We start from the raw sequence: 18,909 nt of genomic DNA on the forward strand, positions 1-18,909 counted from the left end.
TGCAAGGGGGGGGGGGGTGTTCACAATTTGTAATTTTTGCCATTAATGTGCAAAACTAATTTTCAAAACTGACCAAATAAGCTTGTATGGGGTTATTTGAGTGTTTTTAGTTGAATACACAAAAATCATGACCATGCCAAGAAATCCCGTCCGGTCTGAATTCGTTGGCTTCAATAGGACCATATTACATGCTGATTAATAGTAGCCGTCGCTTATCTCTTAATTGCGGTCACTGATTTATAACGGTTTTTCTATACCGGAGATTTTGCTAAGAATTTCTTGGCATGAACATTTTTGTGCGGGGAAAGGGTTGTGAACGGTCTGCACGAAACGCTAGGCATGACCTGCACGCTCTGATTTTTTTCGGCATTATTTGTTTCATCCTGGGGTTAGTTTAAACAAGGAATAGTTTAATGACTTACGAACACGTTGGAATAAAAGGAAATGAATAGTTTTTAACTTCGGAAATAAAGGAAAAAGATGCATGAATTGTATCGTCATGGAATATCTATTATTCAACTTTATTTATTCATTGTTCTATTGAATTCATCGAAAAAGTCGCGTCCGTATCGCTATTTTTGTACATTCAATCTGAGTGCCGTTAAAACACGTATGCAATTTATATATTCTAGGCCTCTTCTCAAAGACAGATCTTTAATAAACCTATACATTTTTACATACGTGTATGACAACAGATAAAATGATTTTAAAAATTCTCGCAAGACTGGAACATAATCTCGGGCGGAAGGGGGGTGCATCTTGACTGTCGATAAGAACCTGTCACCTTGGATAAGAAAGGAAGATACAAAACAAAAAGAAACAATCAAAATATGAATAAAATGGATTGAGAAATAAATCATATAAATGAATAGATAAAACAAATAATGACTAACTACAGTAATGATCAACAGATATGCGAGCGGATCTAACATCCGATTTTGATTAGATTGTTGCATTTGCCTCAATTTTAAACCTATAGAAAACTGCATTCATTTTTTGAGAGACAAAAGATATAAAAACCTCTTTTGTCATATTTCAATTACCCCCGCCGATTTTCACACCTTCTGTACGAATGCTAATTTCAAATACCCGGATTAGCTGACTTCTATTGCGGTAAAAAAAAAAGAAGGGGGGGACCTTGGAATTAAAAAAAGAAACTTCATACAAATGTAACAAGACAAATGAATTATTCCTATATACAAAAACCCCCAAACAAATAAATAAAAATAAAATAAAATAAAAAGATAACGAGGACAGAGATATACATGTCTGCACTTGCTAGAAACTACCAAGGGTGAGAAAATGGTATCGGATTTTGCTCTGTCTGGTGGTTTTATAATTTTTAAAACTTTTTTGTGTAATTGGTCAAATTCCCAACAATGTTTACCTGTCCTACATCCCATGCCGAAACAACGTGCACGGTCTGTACGTTTCTAAGGGCGTGGTTTGAACGATCTGCACGTTTCCATGGCCGGGCGTGACTTGATCATGCACGGAACGATTCTTGCACGAAACGATTTGCACGAAACGGTGAACGGTCTGCACAAAACGCTGACCGGTCTGCACGGAACGATGAACGGTTTGCACGAAACGCTGAACAGTCTGCACGGAACGGTGAACGGTTTGCACGGAACGAAACGAAACGCTTTGGAGGTGTAGTAGCACGCTTCAGGGTCTGTATGTACAAATGTACCATAAAGTCCCTGAACAATGTAAATATACACTGCATTGTATGTGTATACACGTGTGTTAAAGAAGTTTTGCCACAAGAGGGGGTGGAGCATTTTTAAAACTCTGTGTGTTCTTTCCATTCTCTACCCTTTGCTCACTAATCCGACTTCACTCGCTACGAGTAAGTCCTGTTGTATGTCTATGGTTTAGGTAAAGAAACATAACTCTTGCAATCAATTGAATTGCACGGTTTTGACACTATACCCCGAGTACTAGTTTCTGTGGAAACGAGGGGTTATTTATATTCGGTCTTTCCTATCCCCCTCGTTTCTGTCCAAGCCTTCATAAAGTATGTGGGAAATCCGTCGCGCTTCGATTTCAATTTATTTCAGCTTACATTTGATGTGAATCGTTCGAAAACTTACATAAATCAATTCATGAATGATTTTGCCGCAAGGGAATACAATTGAAATCATTCAATTCCACACTAATGCAACGATAATCGTCGTCATTTCAAACACTACATCCTTTTGTTATCAAATTCACCTCCATGATAAACAATGCCTTCAGCGCATGCGTCATTTCATTTTGTAAAACACCTAGAGGCCCATGAGGGGTGAACTGTCTTATTCTAGTAAATCGCACAAAAATCTAACTTTTTCAGTTTATTTCTCATCATACGCATTGCCTTTCATTTCTGTGAATGGACTTATATTATTCTTCTGAATATGAAAATGATAAATTACTGGAAACAAAATAAGTAAAAATGTAATTGGGAATAAAAAATATTAAAAGACCATTTGCGCAGTGTGTACTGCATTCCTGAAATGGGATTAGATATCATATTAAAGGAACCGCATCTCATGTGTCTATTTTTCCCGTTTTATATTCATTCATTTTTATTTTCATAGGTTATTATTATTATTATATTTATTCATTATACTTTCCCTTTTTTATTGGGAGGGGGTCCTCTTCTCATAGGGAATTTCATACTATGAATTGAAAACCAACGAATCTATGACAGAACAACAAACCTGTGACATACGAACTTTATCTGTTTATACAGACTGTTAAACTGCAAATCAGTAAAGGCGGTTAATTTCAGTCTACTTAACATTCATTGCCCACCGACGGATCTCAACAGGGGAGGGGTTGCATTCCCCTTTTGATTTTTTAAAGAGAGAACGAGAGAGAGATTATTTATACGGGAAAATGACTTTTCTCCAACAAGAGGTCAGCGCTTGGAAACAGAAGTGGTCAGTCGTAGATTGAGTTGATGCCAAATGGAATGCTTGTCGGAATTCAATAAAGATATTTTCCAACCCGCAGAAATTATAATTCTTCATCGGCTGCACCTTACCCGTTACCAACTGCAAAGCAGAAAGGTCCTTTGAATTTCAACACGTATATAAATGTACTTACGTTTCGGGCAAGGAGATACTTTCTGAAGTGGCATTAATGAATTATTACCCCTAATATCAAACTGGACATTAATTATCTAACAAAGAGATTCATTCACATGCATCCGAAAAGAATCAATTGAACTCTTGTAGGGAAAATGTCAAATGATCAATGCCGGATCAAAATTTAATTTTAAATATTCATGGGGGAGGGTTTAAAAAATATTGCAAGTTTATGCAATCAGACATTGATATTCATGTACACTGATTATTATTTTCAACATCATCAAATGTTGTTTTAAAGGGTGTGTGTGTGTGTGTGTGTTGATGAAGACTAAGTAAATCCAGTTTTTTGTCAGACATTGAACATTTATCAATGAACATTGTAAATACGTTTGTCATTTTAAATTCTGTTTTAAAGGATGTTTTGATCGGTAACTAACTTATAAAACTGCATGCGTACGATAAAATAAGTGCACTGTACAAAACACATATCGTGGAACATTGTATCAACAACATTCAACAAATCCTTTGGTTCACCCTTTTTTTGAAAATCAAGATCCGCGCCTGATATTATGATCGAGATCAATCAAATATTATTCAATCCCATATATTTCAACACTTTGGGGGGGGGGTGGGGGTGGGGGTGGGGGTGATTTGTTACAACAATGACATTTTCAAAACAAACAGCACAGCAGTTACAATATGCGCATTAATTTCAGACAATATCGGACATGCGATTACATTTTCTTTTATTTTTTCATTCCACCAAACACTTAGAATAATTTATGTAACAACTTCTTCTTTATCTTTATCGTTTTCTGTGTTTTCATCTTCAGAAAAATATATCCATTCACAAAAAATACGATGCGTGTGATGAAAAAATGAACTGAAAAAGTTAGATTTTTGTGCGATTTACTAGAATAAGACATTTCACCCCTCATGGGCCTCTAGGTGTTTTACAAAATGAAATGACGCATGCGCTGAAGGCATTGTTTATCATGGAGGTGAATTTGATAGCGAAAGGATGTAGTGTTTGAAATGACGACGATTATCGTTGCATTAGTGTGGAATTGAATGGTTTCAATTGTATTCCCTTGCGGCAAAATCATTCATGAATTGATTTATGTAAGTTTACGAACGATTCACATCAAATGTAAGCTGAAATAAATTGAAATCGAAGCGCGACGGATTTCCCACATACTTTATGAAGGCTTGGACAGAAACGAGGGGGATTGGAAAGACCGAATATAAATAACTCCCTCGTTTCCACAGAAACTACCCGAGTACATGTTATGACACTTTCCCCTTTCTAATTCCTGTATATACATAGTGCGCAAGCGCTAATTGCTAATCCTTTGACGAAATTCCAATTCAATTGATTGATCGACAGATTCAAACGATTGAATGATATATTGATTGACACATTGGTGGATTGAAATATCGTTTGATTGACACATTGTTGGATTGAAATATTGATTAATTATAAATATTGGGTGAATTATATTTTGATTGACTGAAATAAGGATGGACTATTGATGCTACAACATATTGATTGACTGAAATAAGGATGGACTATTGATGCTACAACATATTGATTGACTGAAATAAGGATGGACTATTGATGCTACAACATACTGATTGACTGAAATAAGGATGGACTATTGTTGCTACAACATATTGATTGAGTGAAATAAGGATGGACTATTGATGCTACAACATATTGATTGACTGAAATAAGGATGGACTATTGATGCTACAACATATTGATTGACTGAAATAAGGATGGACTATTGATGCTACAACATATTGATTGAGTGAAATAAGGATGGACTATTGTTGCTACAACATATTAATTGAGTGAAATAAGGATGGACTATTGATGCTACAACATATTGATTGAGTGAAATAAGGATGGACTATTGTTGCTACAACATATTGATTGACTGAAATAAGGATGGACTATTGATGCTACAACATATTGATTGACTGAAATAAGGATGGACTATTGATGCTACAACATATTGATTGAGTGAAATAAGGATGGACTATTGTTGCTACAACATATTGATTGACTGAAATAAGGATGGACTATTGTTGCTACAACATATTGATTGACTGAAATAAGGATGGACTATTGATGCTGCAACATATTTTTTTATTTATTTTTTTTATTGTTTTTATCATTTTCAACAAATACATATACACCTTTTACTCACACTCTCATACAGATTAAAGAAAGCGATATAGACAATTGCATGTATATTTTAGTACTTATTGTTCAAAAAAAGAAGAAGAAATGCTGTTATCATTAATTGAAAAGACATTTCCATTTAGACCATTTCTTTTTGTAAAATATTTGTTCTGTAAGTTTTTCTTCCAAAATGTAGTAATCATATAAACATTTCAAAACATCATCAAAAACAATATTGACGTTCTTTCTTGAATATTGGAATATGTATCTCTTTACTAAGAGGATTATAAAGTTTAAAACCATGTGTTCTTTTTCTGGAAAACCAAAAATAACAGTTTGTACACTAAATCCCATTCTTTTACCAGATTTTTGAAAAATCCAATCTGATAATTTTGTCCATAGTGTAGAGACAGAGGAACAATAAAAAAAGATATGCTTAAATGTTTCTGGTTCTAGTGCACATATTGAACAAAGTGGAGAGTTTTTAATTTTTGATATATGTAGGAGTTTGTTAGTACCCAATATTCTATGAATGATTCTATAGTTGAACCATATCAGTCCTGAATCTTTTGTTACAGATTTGATGTTTGTATATACATGTTTCCAATTTAAATCTAATTGCAAATTTAAATCATTATCCCATTTGTTTTCACAAATAGGTCGATGCTGTGATTTTGATATTAAATAGTCATAAATATTCCTAGAACCTTTTTTGTATTTGCATAGAATTTTAATGAATTCAGGTTGATATGGTTGAAAAGTTGTATCATGTATAAGTAGTTTGATATTAGGCCATGAGTGCATAATAGCTTGTTTTAATCCCTCATATGTAGTAAATGGAATCTGAATTGAGTAATCATTTGTGATACTCTGGTAGCTGATAAAGTTACCATGCTTATCTAATAAATCAGATATTATATGAAACCCCTTGTCATATAATTGCTTGCAAAATATGAATTTATTTTGAATCTTTATTTTATCATTATACCACAGGGGTTCCATAAAAATGTGAAAATTATTCATTTCAAAACTTTCCAAAAATTCTGCGAAGTAAAATAAAGTTTCTTTCCAAAAAGAGTTTCTAGTGGAATTTGCTTTTTGTTTACAGTAAACAGGTCCAAAATGACACAATTTTGTAATGTTACAACCAGTAATTTCAGAAAATAAGCTTATCCAGTTACATGTAGAATTAGTTGTAAAAAGTCTCCTAAACCAAGTTAGTTTGAGAGACTTGATAAATGTTTCTATATTGGTCATTCTACACCCACCATTTTCAAAATCTAATTCTAGTGTTTTTCTAGAAATTTTCTCCATTTTGTTCCCCCATATAAATTTGTAAAAAGCTTTTATAAGTTGCTTTATCCACTGTAAACTTGGTTTGGGAAGCGAAATGAACAAGTGCGTAAATTTTGATAGAAACAAACTTTTCACCACTGTAATTTTTCCTATGGGAGAAATATTTCTTTTTGACCATTGGGTTATTTCTTTCTGGATAGCTGTAAGCCTGTTATCAAAATTAAGCTTTTCCATGTTCTTAAGGTTTACAGTATATGTAATGCCTAAAACTGTGAATGGTCCTGTTGTCCATTGTAATCCAGTATCACTACAAAAAGTATCTTTAGTATTAATCTTAGAACCAATCCAAATTGATTTGGTTTTGGAAATATTGGGTTTTAAACCTGAAAATTTTGAAAATTGAAAAAGGAGATCAAGAGCACTTTTTAGACTTTTTTCTGATCCATCCAAAAATAAAACTGTGTCATCTGCATATTGTATTAAACAAATGCTACAACATATTGATTGACTGAAATAAGGATGGACTATTGATGCTATAACATATTGATTGAGTGAAATAAGGATGGACTATTGATGCTACAACATATTGATTGACTGAAATAAGGATGGACTATTGATGCTACAACATATTGATTGACTGAAATAAGGATGGACTATTGATGCTACAACATATTGAACATAACTAACCAAAGTCGTTGTAGGCTCCGTTTACCTGATCAGGATATAGAGCTAACGGCGGGTGTGACCGGTCGACAGGGGATGCTTACTCCTCCTAGGCACCTGATCCCACCTCTGGTGTGTCCAGGGGTCAGTGTTTGACCAACTCTTTATTTTGTATTGCTTATAGGAGTTATGAGATTGATCACTGTTCGTTATCTTCACCTTTCATCATATATTTCATTATTTGATATACATACTGATGTGTTGTATTGATATGAACATTGTTCTTCAATTGAAAATATGTTTTTATTAAGTAAAGCCATGACAAAGAGTGTCAATACGTGTTGTCGTCATGTTCTATTGAATAAAAAGCACCCTATCTTCATAAATGATGAATTTTACAAGATTATTGAAAAACGATTTGAAAACTTTTACATAAATATCCAACTTAGCTTAATCAATTTATGTCGCAGAATTTTCAGATAAAATTGTTTTACCGCTTGTGAACAAATTCTTAATAGTTGATTTCAATCAAAATAAGGCATACTTGTGTGATTTTTGGTGTTAGTTTTGCTACATTATAACAATTTCCGTTCAGTTTTCCGTTCGGCGTTTAAACAAAACTCAAATATTCATGAACATTTACCAATTTATTTGTCTATCTTGGAAAAACAACAGCTAGTATCCACATGTATGTACATACATTTGTCTTCAGAGCAAAAAATAATAAAAAATAAATAAATAAAAAATGCTGAAACACATATTTTTGCGAATAGGCGGATCCAACGCCGACGACATCCTCCCTCCTCGTACGTTGGAAAAGAGGAGGAGGGATTTCCCAACGTTTAAAACTTTGTATCAGTCAACCTGAACGACTACATCAAAGGGGAGGCGAATGCTTTTTATATGTGATAATATTTACAGGGGCCTGAGATACCATTTTTGATTATTACAATTAAAAGAGTTCGGTTATACAATCTTTTTCGTTAGGTTTCGTTTCGTTTCGGTGGATTGTATTTCGGTAGATTTCGTTTCTGTAAGTTTTGTTTCGTTTCGACTTTTCAGGTACACGAATAAATATTGTTTAAACTAACCAATATTATCAACATAAAATCAAACATTATCAACATAAATTCAACCTTTTACCAACAAACAATCAACTATTATCAACATAATTTCAACCTTTTACCAACAAAAAATGAATCTTTTCTCTACGTTATTCGACGTCGGAGTTTGATTGTCATGTGAATCTTCAAAGTCTTCCCTGTTTGTACATTAAAAATGTTTGTTGAATCAATGGCGATATGACCCCAGGAAGCAGATTGTTAGTTTTGTGCGTGCACAAGATGTAACATTCATATATATGCTGACCAAAATATACGAATAGTAAAGGGCTTCTTGTACGGTTAGTTTTCAAAGGTTGCCCGAGGAAAGGCTTCGTTGCGGCTAATCGAATGCAACGGGAGTCTTCACAAGATATTTGTTAAGAATACAAATCAATGGTCAATTTTGTGATGGTTTTGGTACAGTTAAGACGTAGAATAAAAAAATTGAAATAACACAAACCTGTCCATTTGAATAGGTTGGCCTAAGAAACATTTCTATCTCTCTAAATATGAGGGTGTTGCATGTCTATGGTATTTTTTCTATAGAAGTGATGTACTTCTGTCGTGGAAATAAAGTATATGCTAAAATGATTATTAAAATCACGAAACATTAAGATAATATAACGCCACATTAAGCAGATGGCAAACTTTTTATGATTTCGACAAAATCTTTGAAACAAAATACAGTATGATTTACTCCAAACATGTTTCATTTTCTAGAAAGAATTCCAATTTTTTATTTTGTTTGAGAGATGTATATTCTATTAAATTGTAAGAAATTGATCATTTCTCCTGCCTTTTTAGGTCACCCGAGTAGACTCAGGTGAGCTATTGCGTCCGTCGTGCGTTTTTAATTCTTGATAACTACCTTTTACATTATTTTCAAATTTGGTATGAATTATCTCTGGGAAGAGGGGAACATTAATTATAAATGTCAGGACTTCTGTTGCCTTAGAGGCGGGGCAGAAAATAGAAAATTCCCAAAGTTGACAAATTTTTAAAAACCTTCCTCTCTGCAACCGCACATGTGTAAGAAAACCTAAATGCATAGTGATGTAGAGCAGGAAGGCCTCTACCAAACTTGTAAATTTGATGATCTCCAGGGTATAGGTTTGAACTCCACAGCAGGGCCAAACTTGGTATATATGTATAATATTTATGTGTTGAACATTAAAGAAACATCTTTCTTAGTGCTATTGATACTAAATAGAAACTAAATGGATATTTAGAATGAACAGGTAGACCTTTACACAAAAGTAAGAGATCGGGGTTTTTGGTATCAGGGTGGGGACAAGGCGGTAAGTGATTAAATGTGTGAGCAATTGAATATTTTTAACTTTTATTTTTGTAATGAAACAAGAGAGAGTTTAGGATATATAAGGATATGATAGAAAGTTTGAAGACATGGAGATGATATTGATAAGGTAAGAATGGTAATGGTAATCTCATCGACATAAGATAGAATGAGAACACGGCATGACTGCCTATAAATAATGTAAGCAAAACAAACACAGAATGTGGAAGGAAACAAGAAAATACCTTTGCTAGAATAATGTCAAACTGATTATTCAGATAGTTGATGATGCTCTGAATGATATTACAAAAAACACGTGATGTTGAAAAAAATTCATATGAACTACGATTTCAAAAAAGTCTACACAGGAATTGAAACTGAAGACTGGAATCCATCCTGGATACCACAAGGTTACTACAGATGCGCAATTCTAACCACAAGGTTACTACAGATCCGCAATTCTAACCACAATGTTACTACAGATCCGCAATTCTAACCACAAGGTTACTACAGATCCACAATTCTAACCACAAGGTTACCACAGATCCGCAATTCTAACCACAAGGTTACTACAGATCCGCAATTCTAACCACAAGGTTACCACAGATCCGCAATTCTAACCACAAGGTTACTACAGATCCGCAATTCTAACCACAAGGTTACTACAGATCCGCAATTCTAACCACAAGGTTGCTACATATCCGCAATTCTAACCACAAGGTTACTACAGATCCGCAATTCTAAGCAATAAAACGTCCAAGAGTTGAACATTGAAAATAATGTGTCGTTTGGAGTCTACATTAAATTAGAAATCCGAGAATGTAGGGTTTTCGTTTTACTTAAATTAACGTTGTACAGAAGCTCCAGTCAGCTGAGTATATCAACTCCAATCTCATCGCTTTAGATGTGAACCATGTTCACGGCATGACATCACAGTTGCAAACGTGTGGTAAAATTTAAGGTGGCTCACTACACACAGAAATAGTTTCTCAAATCAGTACGAATTGATTTAATTATGAAAGTTATGATGATATACAATAAGCATATATGGCCAGAAAAGGCAAAAAATATACATATTTGGATAAAAACATGATTTTGAAAAAAATTATTTCAGCACATATGAACAAAAGACTGGTGGATTTGAATTCGAAATCTGCGGTTCACCAGCCCCATGCTTTAACCACTGAGCTATGATATTATACAAACAAATCGATCGATACAAATAATTTCACAAAACATTTAAATCGCCATCTCGTGATATGGTGTCATACAGAGGATAAGCTTTAGTGTAGTGAGCTACCTTTTAAGGCTGTTTTAAAAGTTTCCATCTTTATAAGCTGTCTGGCTGTTATGCCTTCTGGGCCCAAAATTGGAAGATATATATATATATATATATATATATATATATATATATATATATATATATATATATATAATTAAATTCAGATCAACACAATTTCACTTTAGAATCAGATAAAGCGTCCATTCGTATTAAGAAAAATATAATTGATGTAGGCCTATTCTTTTTCACTGTACACGATGTGGATATTTAAAATTTAACATTTTATATCTATATGTAAGGCAAACGTAGAAAGGTGTTGCACGTCTCATGTTAATTTCCCTAAAGGTGTTGCATGAAAGATCGAAAAATTTAAGTTCTTCAAATATATGATAACACCAATTGGGACGTATGTCTTGATTCAATAATTTTTGAAAATAAGTTTAAAAAACATGTATTGACAAAAATTAGCCAAAATATTTTGAGTTTAAATCAAGCAATAAGCGATTTATATGATTTTTAGCATTAAAATGAAGGGGTATCCCCGAATTTAAAAAAAATGCCTCCGTGAAACAAAATAGCATGAACATGTTCTTCGAGTTTTCCTCTATAAAACTGTAGCTTTGAAATTTCGTTTCAGGAGGGCATTTTTTTTTTATTGTAAATTCAAAAAATCAAAACGACTTCACTGGTATTATTTTCAACTTCGCCTGTACGTTAATTTTAATGTGTGGACGACTACGTGGTTCAGTGGATCGCTCATCTGAATCACCTTAGCCCATATTTAAAAATATTTTTCCTATATATATTCGCATGTAAAACTTTGATCCCTATTATGGCCCCAACCCACCCCGCGAACCATAATTTTTACAAACTTGAAACTGCACTATGTCAGGAAGATTTCATGTAAATGTAAACTTCTTTGGCCCTATGGTTTTTGAGAAGAAGATTTTCCCTATATATTTGTATGTAAAATTTTAATCCCCTATTGTAGTCCCAACCTACTCCGGGGGCCATGGTTTTAACAAACTTGAATCTACACTATGTCAGGAAGCTTTCATGTAAATTTCAGCTTTTCCGATCAAGTGGTTCTTAAGAAGAGTTTTAAATGACACCACCTTATTTTTGCGATTATCTCCCCTGTGAAGGGGCATATCCCTTAATTTGAACAAATTTGAAAGCCTTTTACCCAAGGATGCTTTTTGCCAAGTTTTGTTGAAATTGGTCTACTGGTTTTAGAGAATAAGTCGAAAATGTGTAAAGTTTAGAGACAAACGGACGAGTGATCAGGTTGATTGAAGGATTGTTTAACGTCCCTCTCGAGAATATTTCATTCACATGGAGACGATGAAGGGCTGCAAAATTTTAGCCTATGCTCGGTGCTTATGGCGTTGAGCAGGGAGGGTTCTTTATCGTGCCCCACCTGCTGTGACACGGGACCTCGGTTTTATCGGTCTCGTCCGAAGGACAGCCCATTTAGTCGCTTTTTACGACAAGAAAGGGTGATCACAAATCCTCACTCGAGCTTTTAGCTCAGGTGAACTAAAAACCACACAATGCTACTCTTTTCGGTATAAAGCAACTTGGTTTGTTGATTTCATGTTAAGTTTTGATTATATTGTCCATTTTATTATTTTACATGGAAGGCACATTTGTCACCTAAGTGGGGAGGGTGGTTAACCCCCTCCCATCCTCCCATCCCAGGTTCTATGTGCCTAAGTATAATTCTTTGTAGTATACACCGTGTTCTGTTGATGTTTGTAATTATATGGATCTGGTCCCCAATGTAACTTTTTTTTTTTTAAATTTCTCTTCTAAGAGACTTGAACAAATTTAATGATTTATCGCTTTCCAGAAAACAATTTTTTAACATGTAAAATCTTTCTGAAATTAAGACCAATTAGGAAAGCAAGTTAACTTCAAACAACAATTAATTTCTTAATTATTTTACAAATACACCATTTCCAAACAATAAATAAATGGACCTCTTATATGATGGCGCCACTATGTCCTCAAAAACAATGTTTTGAAATCCTATACAACGGTATTCACACAGTTTTGTCATTTCTTGTCCTGTGGATCTACAGCGGATTTGAATAACCCATCATATTTTGCAGTTATCATTCCCTGGAAAGGGTCCAGGACCTTCCTTTAATACAAATTATTCACCCTTGATATTGACCCTTTATTTCTTAAATGATAATTTTTTACTTTGATCATTTGTCCTTAGTACAGGTATAACAAGAAAGTTAATAAATATTCTTTTATATTTCTGACATCCATATCTATGCATATCCTCTTCATTAAATTTGCCTTCTAAAAGGCTTTCTTTCAATATGTATTGTATAAAAACTACAGGTATCTATCAAACACATCTAAATGACACTTTCAGAAAATGTCTTCCATTTCTAAATTAGCAAACACTTCACATGTTTATCGTTATTACGCTATAGATAGCCTAACTGTCATACATATACAATATGTAACATCAAAAAGGAATGTCTGTCTTTTTCTCAACTTTCATCACTGTATTTTTTCTTGTACATATATGGAAACTGGCAAATGGCAATTTATGTATAGAATCTGAAATAAAGAAAAAATGGTTATATTCAAATGTTGTTTCAGAAATTCAGACAACCGATGAACCGATGACAATCGATGAACATGCAAATCTATAATGTATCACAGTCCAACTCATTGTCATATGATACACAAATTTATAGTTACCTTGTTGCAATAATACATTTTGAAGCGCTCACTATTAATGTTGCGAATGTTGGCATGCATGAAAGGTGGAGATAACGAACAGTGAATAATCTCATCAATCCCATAAGCAATACAAAATAGATAGTTGGGCAAACACGGACCGCTGGACACACCAGAGGTGGGATCAGGTGCCTAGGAGGAGTAAGCATTCCCATGTAGATTATTCAGATTTACATTAAATAATCATCTGAAAACTTGTGATTTAGTTGATATTTAAATCTGGTGCTAAATCTATAAGTTATTAAGTTATTATCATGTACGGAGTTTGATATTTAGTTGATATGAAAAATTTTTGTTTGTGATTTAGTGATATATAAATTCGGTGCTAAGATTATAAGGTGTTATGCACAGTTTTTGAGATTTAGTTTAAATATACACCCGGTACTAGGGCTATAATTCATTATTACGTTTGATGCCTGAGTTTCAGTGGATATATGAGACCGGTGCCTAAGGCTATAATGTACCATTCTGTGCGATACTTCAGATTTAGTTGATTTAAATAAGCCTGGAGATAGGGCTTTAAGTTTTAATCATGAGATTTGATATGCAAGACAATCTGATTAAAATCAGCTCCTTGATTTTGTTTATGTCGCTACAAGGGGAACAGAGGAGCGGATCGAGGAGCTGATTTTAATTAGATTGATATGCAAGGCTGACGTTAAGGCTGTATGTGATTGTTACGTACGGTGCTTGTGATCTCGATGAGTTTTAATTCTTTGATAGGGTTATAATATTTTTAATGATTTGAAGATATCAGGAATTGAATTGATTGATGTGCGTAACAATTCAATAAAAGATTTCTTCAAATAATTAATGGGTCTTTAATTCTGAATTATTGAACACATTAATTGATAGCATTACTCATTCTGCTAAATTGCTGCACTCAAAGAATCAGCTTGGAACTCGTATCCAGCAGAACGCGTACCCAGGAAAACTCGTACCCAGAAATTTGGGTACGTTTTCTCCTGGAGAAAAACTATGTTTTTTTTGTTATATAAATTCTGGTAAGAGTTCTTCTGGAGAAAAAAGTTTGTCATTATATAGTAATCAAAATTTTGATATGAGTTTATCTCATTAAGAATTATACCATTTTAGGTATTGGAATTTGGGTACAATTTCTCCTTGCGAAAATCAAGGATTTCATACATTATACATAATTTACTATGAACATGATTTTCAATTGAATAAAAAAAGTGAATACAATGATCGTACTTGTTTGTTGTTTTTTTCTCTCATTTGAATTGCGGTTTGGCGTGAGACGATAATTAGTATAATTATTGCAATTAAACACCAATTTTTAACTTCCGACATAGCATTTTTATAGCGGACCTCTATTCTCCGGCACATAAAGGAGAACTCGTACCCAGATTTTTATGACAAAATGACGGAAGTTTTTCACCAGGAGAACTCGTACCCAGATTTTTGACAGACATGACAGTTTTTCTCCAGGAAAACTCGTACTCATTTTTTTTTATTACAGAACTGACAAAGTTTTTTTTCTGCAGGAGAACTCGTACCCAGATTTATCAGATAAAATGACAATGTTTTTTCCCCAGAAAAACTCGTACCCAGACTTTTATGACAGAAATGACAGGGTTTTTTTCTGTAGGAGAACTCGTACCCACATTTCTATTTGATAAAATGACAAAGTTTTTCTTCAGGAGAACTCGTACCCAGATATTGATAGGTACGACTTCTCTTGGAAAACTCGTACCCGGGTACGTGTTCTCCTGGAGAAGTCGTACTCGGATACGACTTCTCCAGGGTACGATTTCCCAGGAGAACTCTTACCCAAATTTCTAGGTACGAGTTCTCCTGGGTACGAGTTATCCTGGGTACGGGTTCTCCAGAAGTCGAACAGATGATAAGGCCGGCGTTTACCTAGCGTAATTCGGTGCATCGATGGTACACACGTCGTGCAAAACGCCACTGAGATCGCACCATACCTCTAAATACTATCAGGAACTTGAATGTAGAACGTACCTATATGTCTAACTCTGGGATTCACCGACAGACGATTACTCACATACACCAAAGCGGACTTTTGAGTGACATTTCTTGGTAACCGTTCGGTGACAGCAGGACGGCACTGTGTTGGTTTTCCATCTGGTATGATACATTTGATTCCTGAATTAGAGTCAAGTTACTAAAGATACTGGAAATGATAAATTACCGGGCTCGGACCATCATCGCAAAACATGTTAATTGTCTCCGTTCACGCTACGTCAATTCGGTTTGAGGTTGGTACTTCCGGACTCAGGAAGCGTGGCTAGCAACGATGGGTACATATATGAAAATGAACAGATTTCACAGGATATTTCGTTGTGGTGCTTTTTCAAATGTTTGCTAAACGTTACACTAGCAGCTAACGATTTCGCATGACTCACACCCCAGAAACGATTCTTTGAGTATTTCTTTAGAACATTTTTGACTCCTTGCCGAGAAATTGGTTTACACAATCTATAACATCCAAAAGCTTTAATATCGCCGTCAGAATCGGCTACCCATAATTTGTCTGAGGGATCAACACAAATACTTTCAATATTCCCTCTAAAAGACCAAGACCACGTCAGATTCCCAATTTTGTTCACGATATGGACCTCTTTTTTATTGTCGTCTAAGATCAAAATGTCACCTCTGCTGTTGTGTGTTATCTCCATTGGACAAATGGTCCGCAAGTTGTCAAGAACTTGGGCCACCGCGAATGAATCATTGCGATCAGTGAAACATCTACTGATTTTGACGATTTTCCTGACCTCTGACCTATCAAGCAGCGCTAAGAACCACACACTACCGTCAATATTTTCAGTGACGGAAAACACATTTAACAGATCGTAAAAGGAAAATGGAAATTCGCTACTACTTGCCAGGATCTGCAATAAATTCCCGTCACTGATATCATATTTGCGAATTTCTCCTCTACCTGTGGCCATGTTACAGGTACAGACCAGCAAAGAGTCGTTTGAGGAAGACGAAATAGCCGTGATGATACCAGATTCCGTCACCAGTTTTTGTGTACAATTAGCAGACTCCGTCGTCAGTTTTTGTGTACAATTAGCAGACTCCGTCATCAGTTTTTGTGTACAATTAGCAGACTCCTGCACCAGTTTTTGTGTACCTTTAGAAGAAAGTTTGTATACTGTATTTTTGGAGTTATCTACGTATACTATATGATCTCGAGCTAAGGTGACGAATTCTGGAACCATATCTAAAATGTATTTACTGCGACAACTCCCACAGATGTCATGGTGGCTTAAAACTCTAGCGTTCTTTTCGTGTACCCAAACGCTGATGTCACTGCTGCCAAAGAGTTTTACACCTGAAAATGGTTTGGTGAAAATCCGGATATTGCATATCAAAAGAGGTCCGAAATTCTTTTTGGGGCGGCCACCTGGGTTAGCAATCGAAATGACATTAATATTTGGTGCTGTTATGAATGTTGCATTCGGGACGTTTTTGGACAAAGTTTGTCCAAGGCTAAAAGAATCCTGCATTTGTCTACATAGACGAATGTACTCTTCTCCTCTACGCTTGATGTCAGTTAGGTGAGGTAAGTTATATCTTGCTGTAGTTAGGAAAGCATGTTTCATTTTCCACTTCAATTGTTTGGATCTTCCATAATTAACAGGAACTCCTTGTTCAATTTTTGCTAAAAATTTTGTAATGTTCCTGATCTTTGAACGAACGAGCCTCAAATAGTTGATCATTCTTTCAAAATATACAAGTTGTTCCGATGTTGTCATGGTATAATGAAACTCGTGATCTTCAATACTACTATCACAAATTACTTTTCTACAAGTGAAACAGCAAACTTCCATACACGGTCCCTTTAGGAGACACATATGACTTCCACAAGCTTTACTCCTGATTTTTGCTCTCTCTCTGTACAAAACAATCCTGTGAGAATTTCTGCGTTTAAAATGAATCTTAGAACACCTGAAACACAGGCCCATACAACAATCATGACAAAAACATTTTAGAGGGAATTCACAGTCTTCTATTTCACAAAATTTCACGTTAACAGCGCTCTTAAAGATGCTATCCATACCCACGGAACGCCAAGTACAAGTCTACAAACACCAGACCTGCTACACCGGTACAGTTTTTAAAATAGCCTTCTTTTTAGAAAAAAAAAGTTTGGCTTTGCCGATAGAATATTTGTGCAACTAAGTGAAAAGATATTTCGCTTTGAAAAAATCAATAAATACAAGATTTGCTCTTGAGTGCCTGTTCAGTTCACCTGGTAATTGTTTCGTCAATATTGAAGTGCAGTATTCCCGTTTTATAAAAACTAGGGCAAGAAAAACACCATTGTATATAGACTGACTTTAGTATGAATGTTACATAAATGTTACATAAAACTAATTGATGCTAACCAGAGAGGTCTGAAAGACTCTTTATTTGCAAATCTTGAGACGGCCAGGTAAGCTTTAAAGGAAATGAGGCATTTCAAATACAACCATGTTAGATAATATTACCACCTATATTGAATGATTTGTTTCCATTTCATAGTTTTTGTGGAAATTTAAAGATCACTAGAATTAAGTTCCTTCTGTTTCCGATGGTTAATCTAAATACTGCAAGCCGAGGATTTGACCTCTCTTTGTACGTCATCTTTAGATGGGACGTATTTATCTATAGTATGGTACTGTTTGCCCGTCTATATTTTTTATATAGGTAATCGGATGTCGGACTTTCCCTTGAATGCTTTAAGACTTAGCTTTCCGCTGCTCAGATTTTTTTCGTTGGTACTGACATTTTTGAAAATGAAATTCAAACTTTTAAATAAGTTTCATGTTATGAGCACAGAATGTTAAATTACGGGTGGATTTTGCATCGTTAGTGATGTTCTTGCTTTAATCCCGAGGATGGATTCGTTGTTTTTGATCATGTTGATCCCTGGTTATAAGGCGGTTACGTTGACCCTTGGTTTCAAAACAGTATTAACAAATTACAGATAATTATGAATTTTGACATCTTACCTGATCAAGATATAGGGTTCACGGCGGGTGTGACCGGTCGACAGGGGATGCTTACTCCTCCTATGCCCCTGATCCGACCTCTGGTGTGTCCAGGGGTCCGTGTTTTCCCAACATCTATTTTCTATTGCTTATAGGAATTATGAAATTGATCACTGTTCGTTATCACAATCAATCAAGGATCATATTAATTGCGTAGCATATATTTAATATTCTACGGAATTACCTCAGGGATAGAACGTGCGTTTGTTTGTTCGCTTTCAG

General features: G+C 34.8%; 1 protein-coding gene across 1 annotated transcript; it reads right to left on the reverse strand.

The window, feature by feature from the left end:
- Nucleotides 1-12,830: 12,830 nt before the first annotated feature.
- LOC130050269 (uncharacterized) lies at nt 12,831-17,775 on the reverse strand. The gene is made up of 2 exons (XM_056149865.1): nt 15,650-17,775; nt 12,831-13,483 (listed from the first exon to the last, which is right to left on the reverse strand). Exon 1 carries the CDS (start codon nt 17,710-17,712, stop codon nt 15,892-15,894), a length of 1,821 nt encoding a protein of 606 aa, XP_056005840.1. The 5' UTR covers nt 17,713-17,775; the 3' UTR covers nt 12,831-13,483; nt 15,650-15,891.
- Nucleotides 17,776-18,909: the final 1,134 nt, after the last annotated feature.

Source organism: Ostrea edulis, chromosome 9 (assembly GCF_947568905.1).
Source record: "Ostrea edulis chromosome 9, xbOstEdul1.1, whole genome shotgun sequence".
NCBI classification, from domain to species: Eukaryota; Metazoa; Mollusca; class Bivalvia; order Ostreida; family Ostreidae; genus Ostrea; species Ostrea edulis.

Bases quoted from the DNA above. Each gene is read 5' to 3' on its own strand.
- LOC130050269 (XM_056149865.1), bottom strand. From the start codon at position 17,712: ATGGATAGCATCTTTAAGAGCGCTGTTAACGTGAAATTTTGTGAAATA.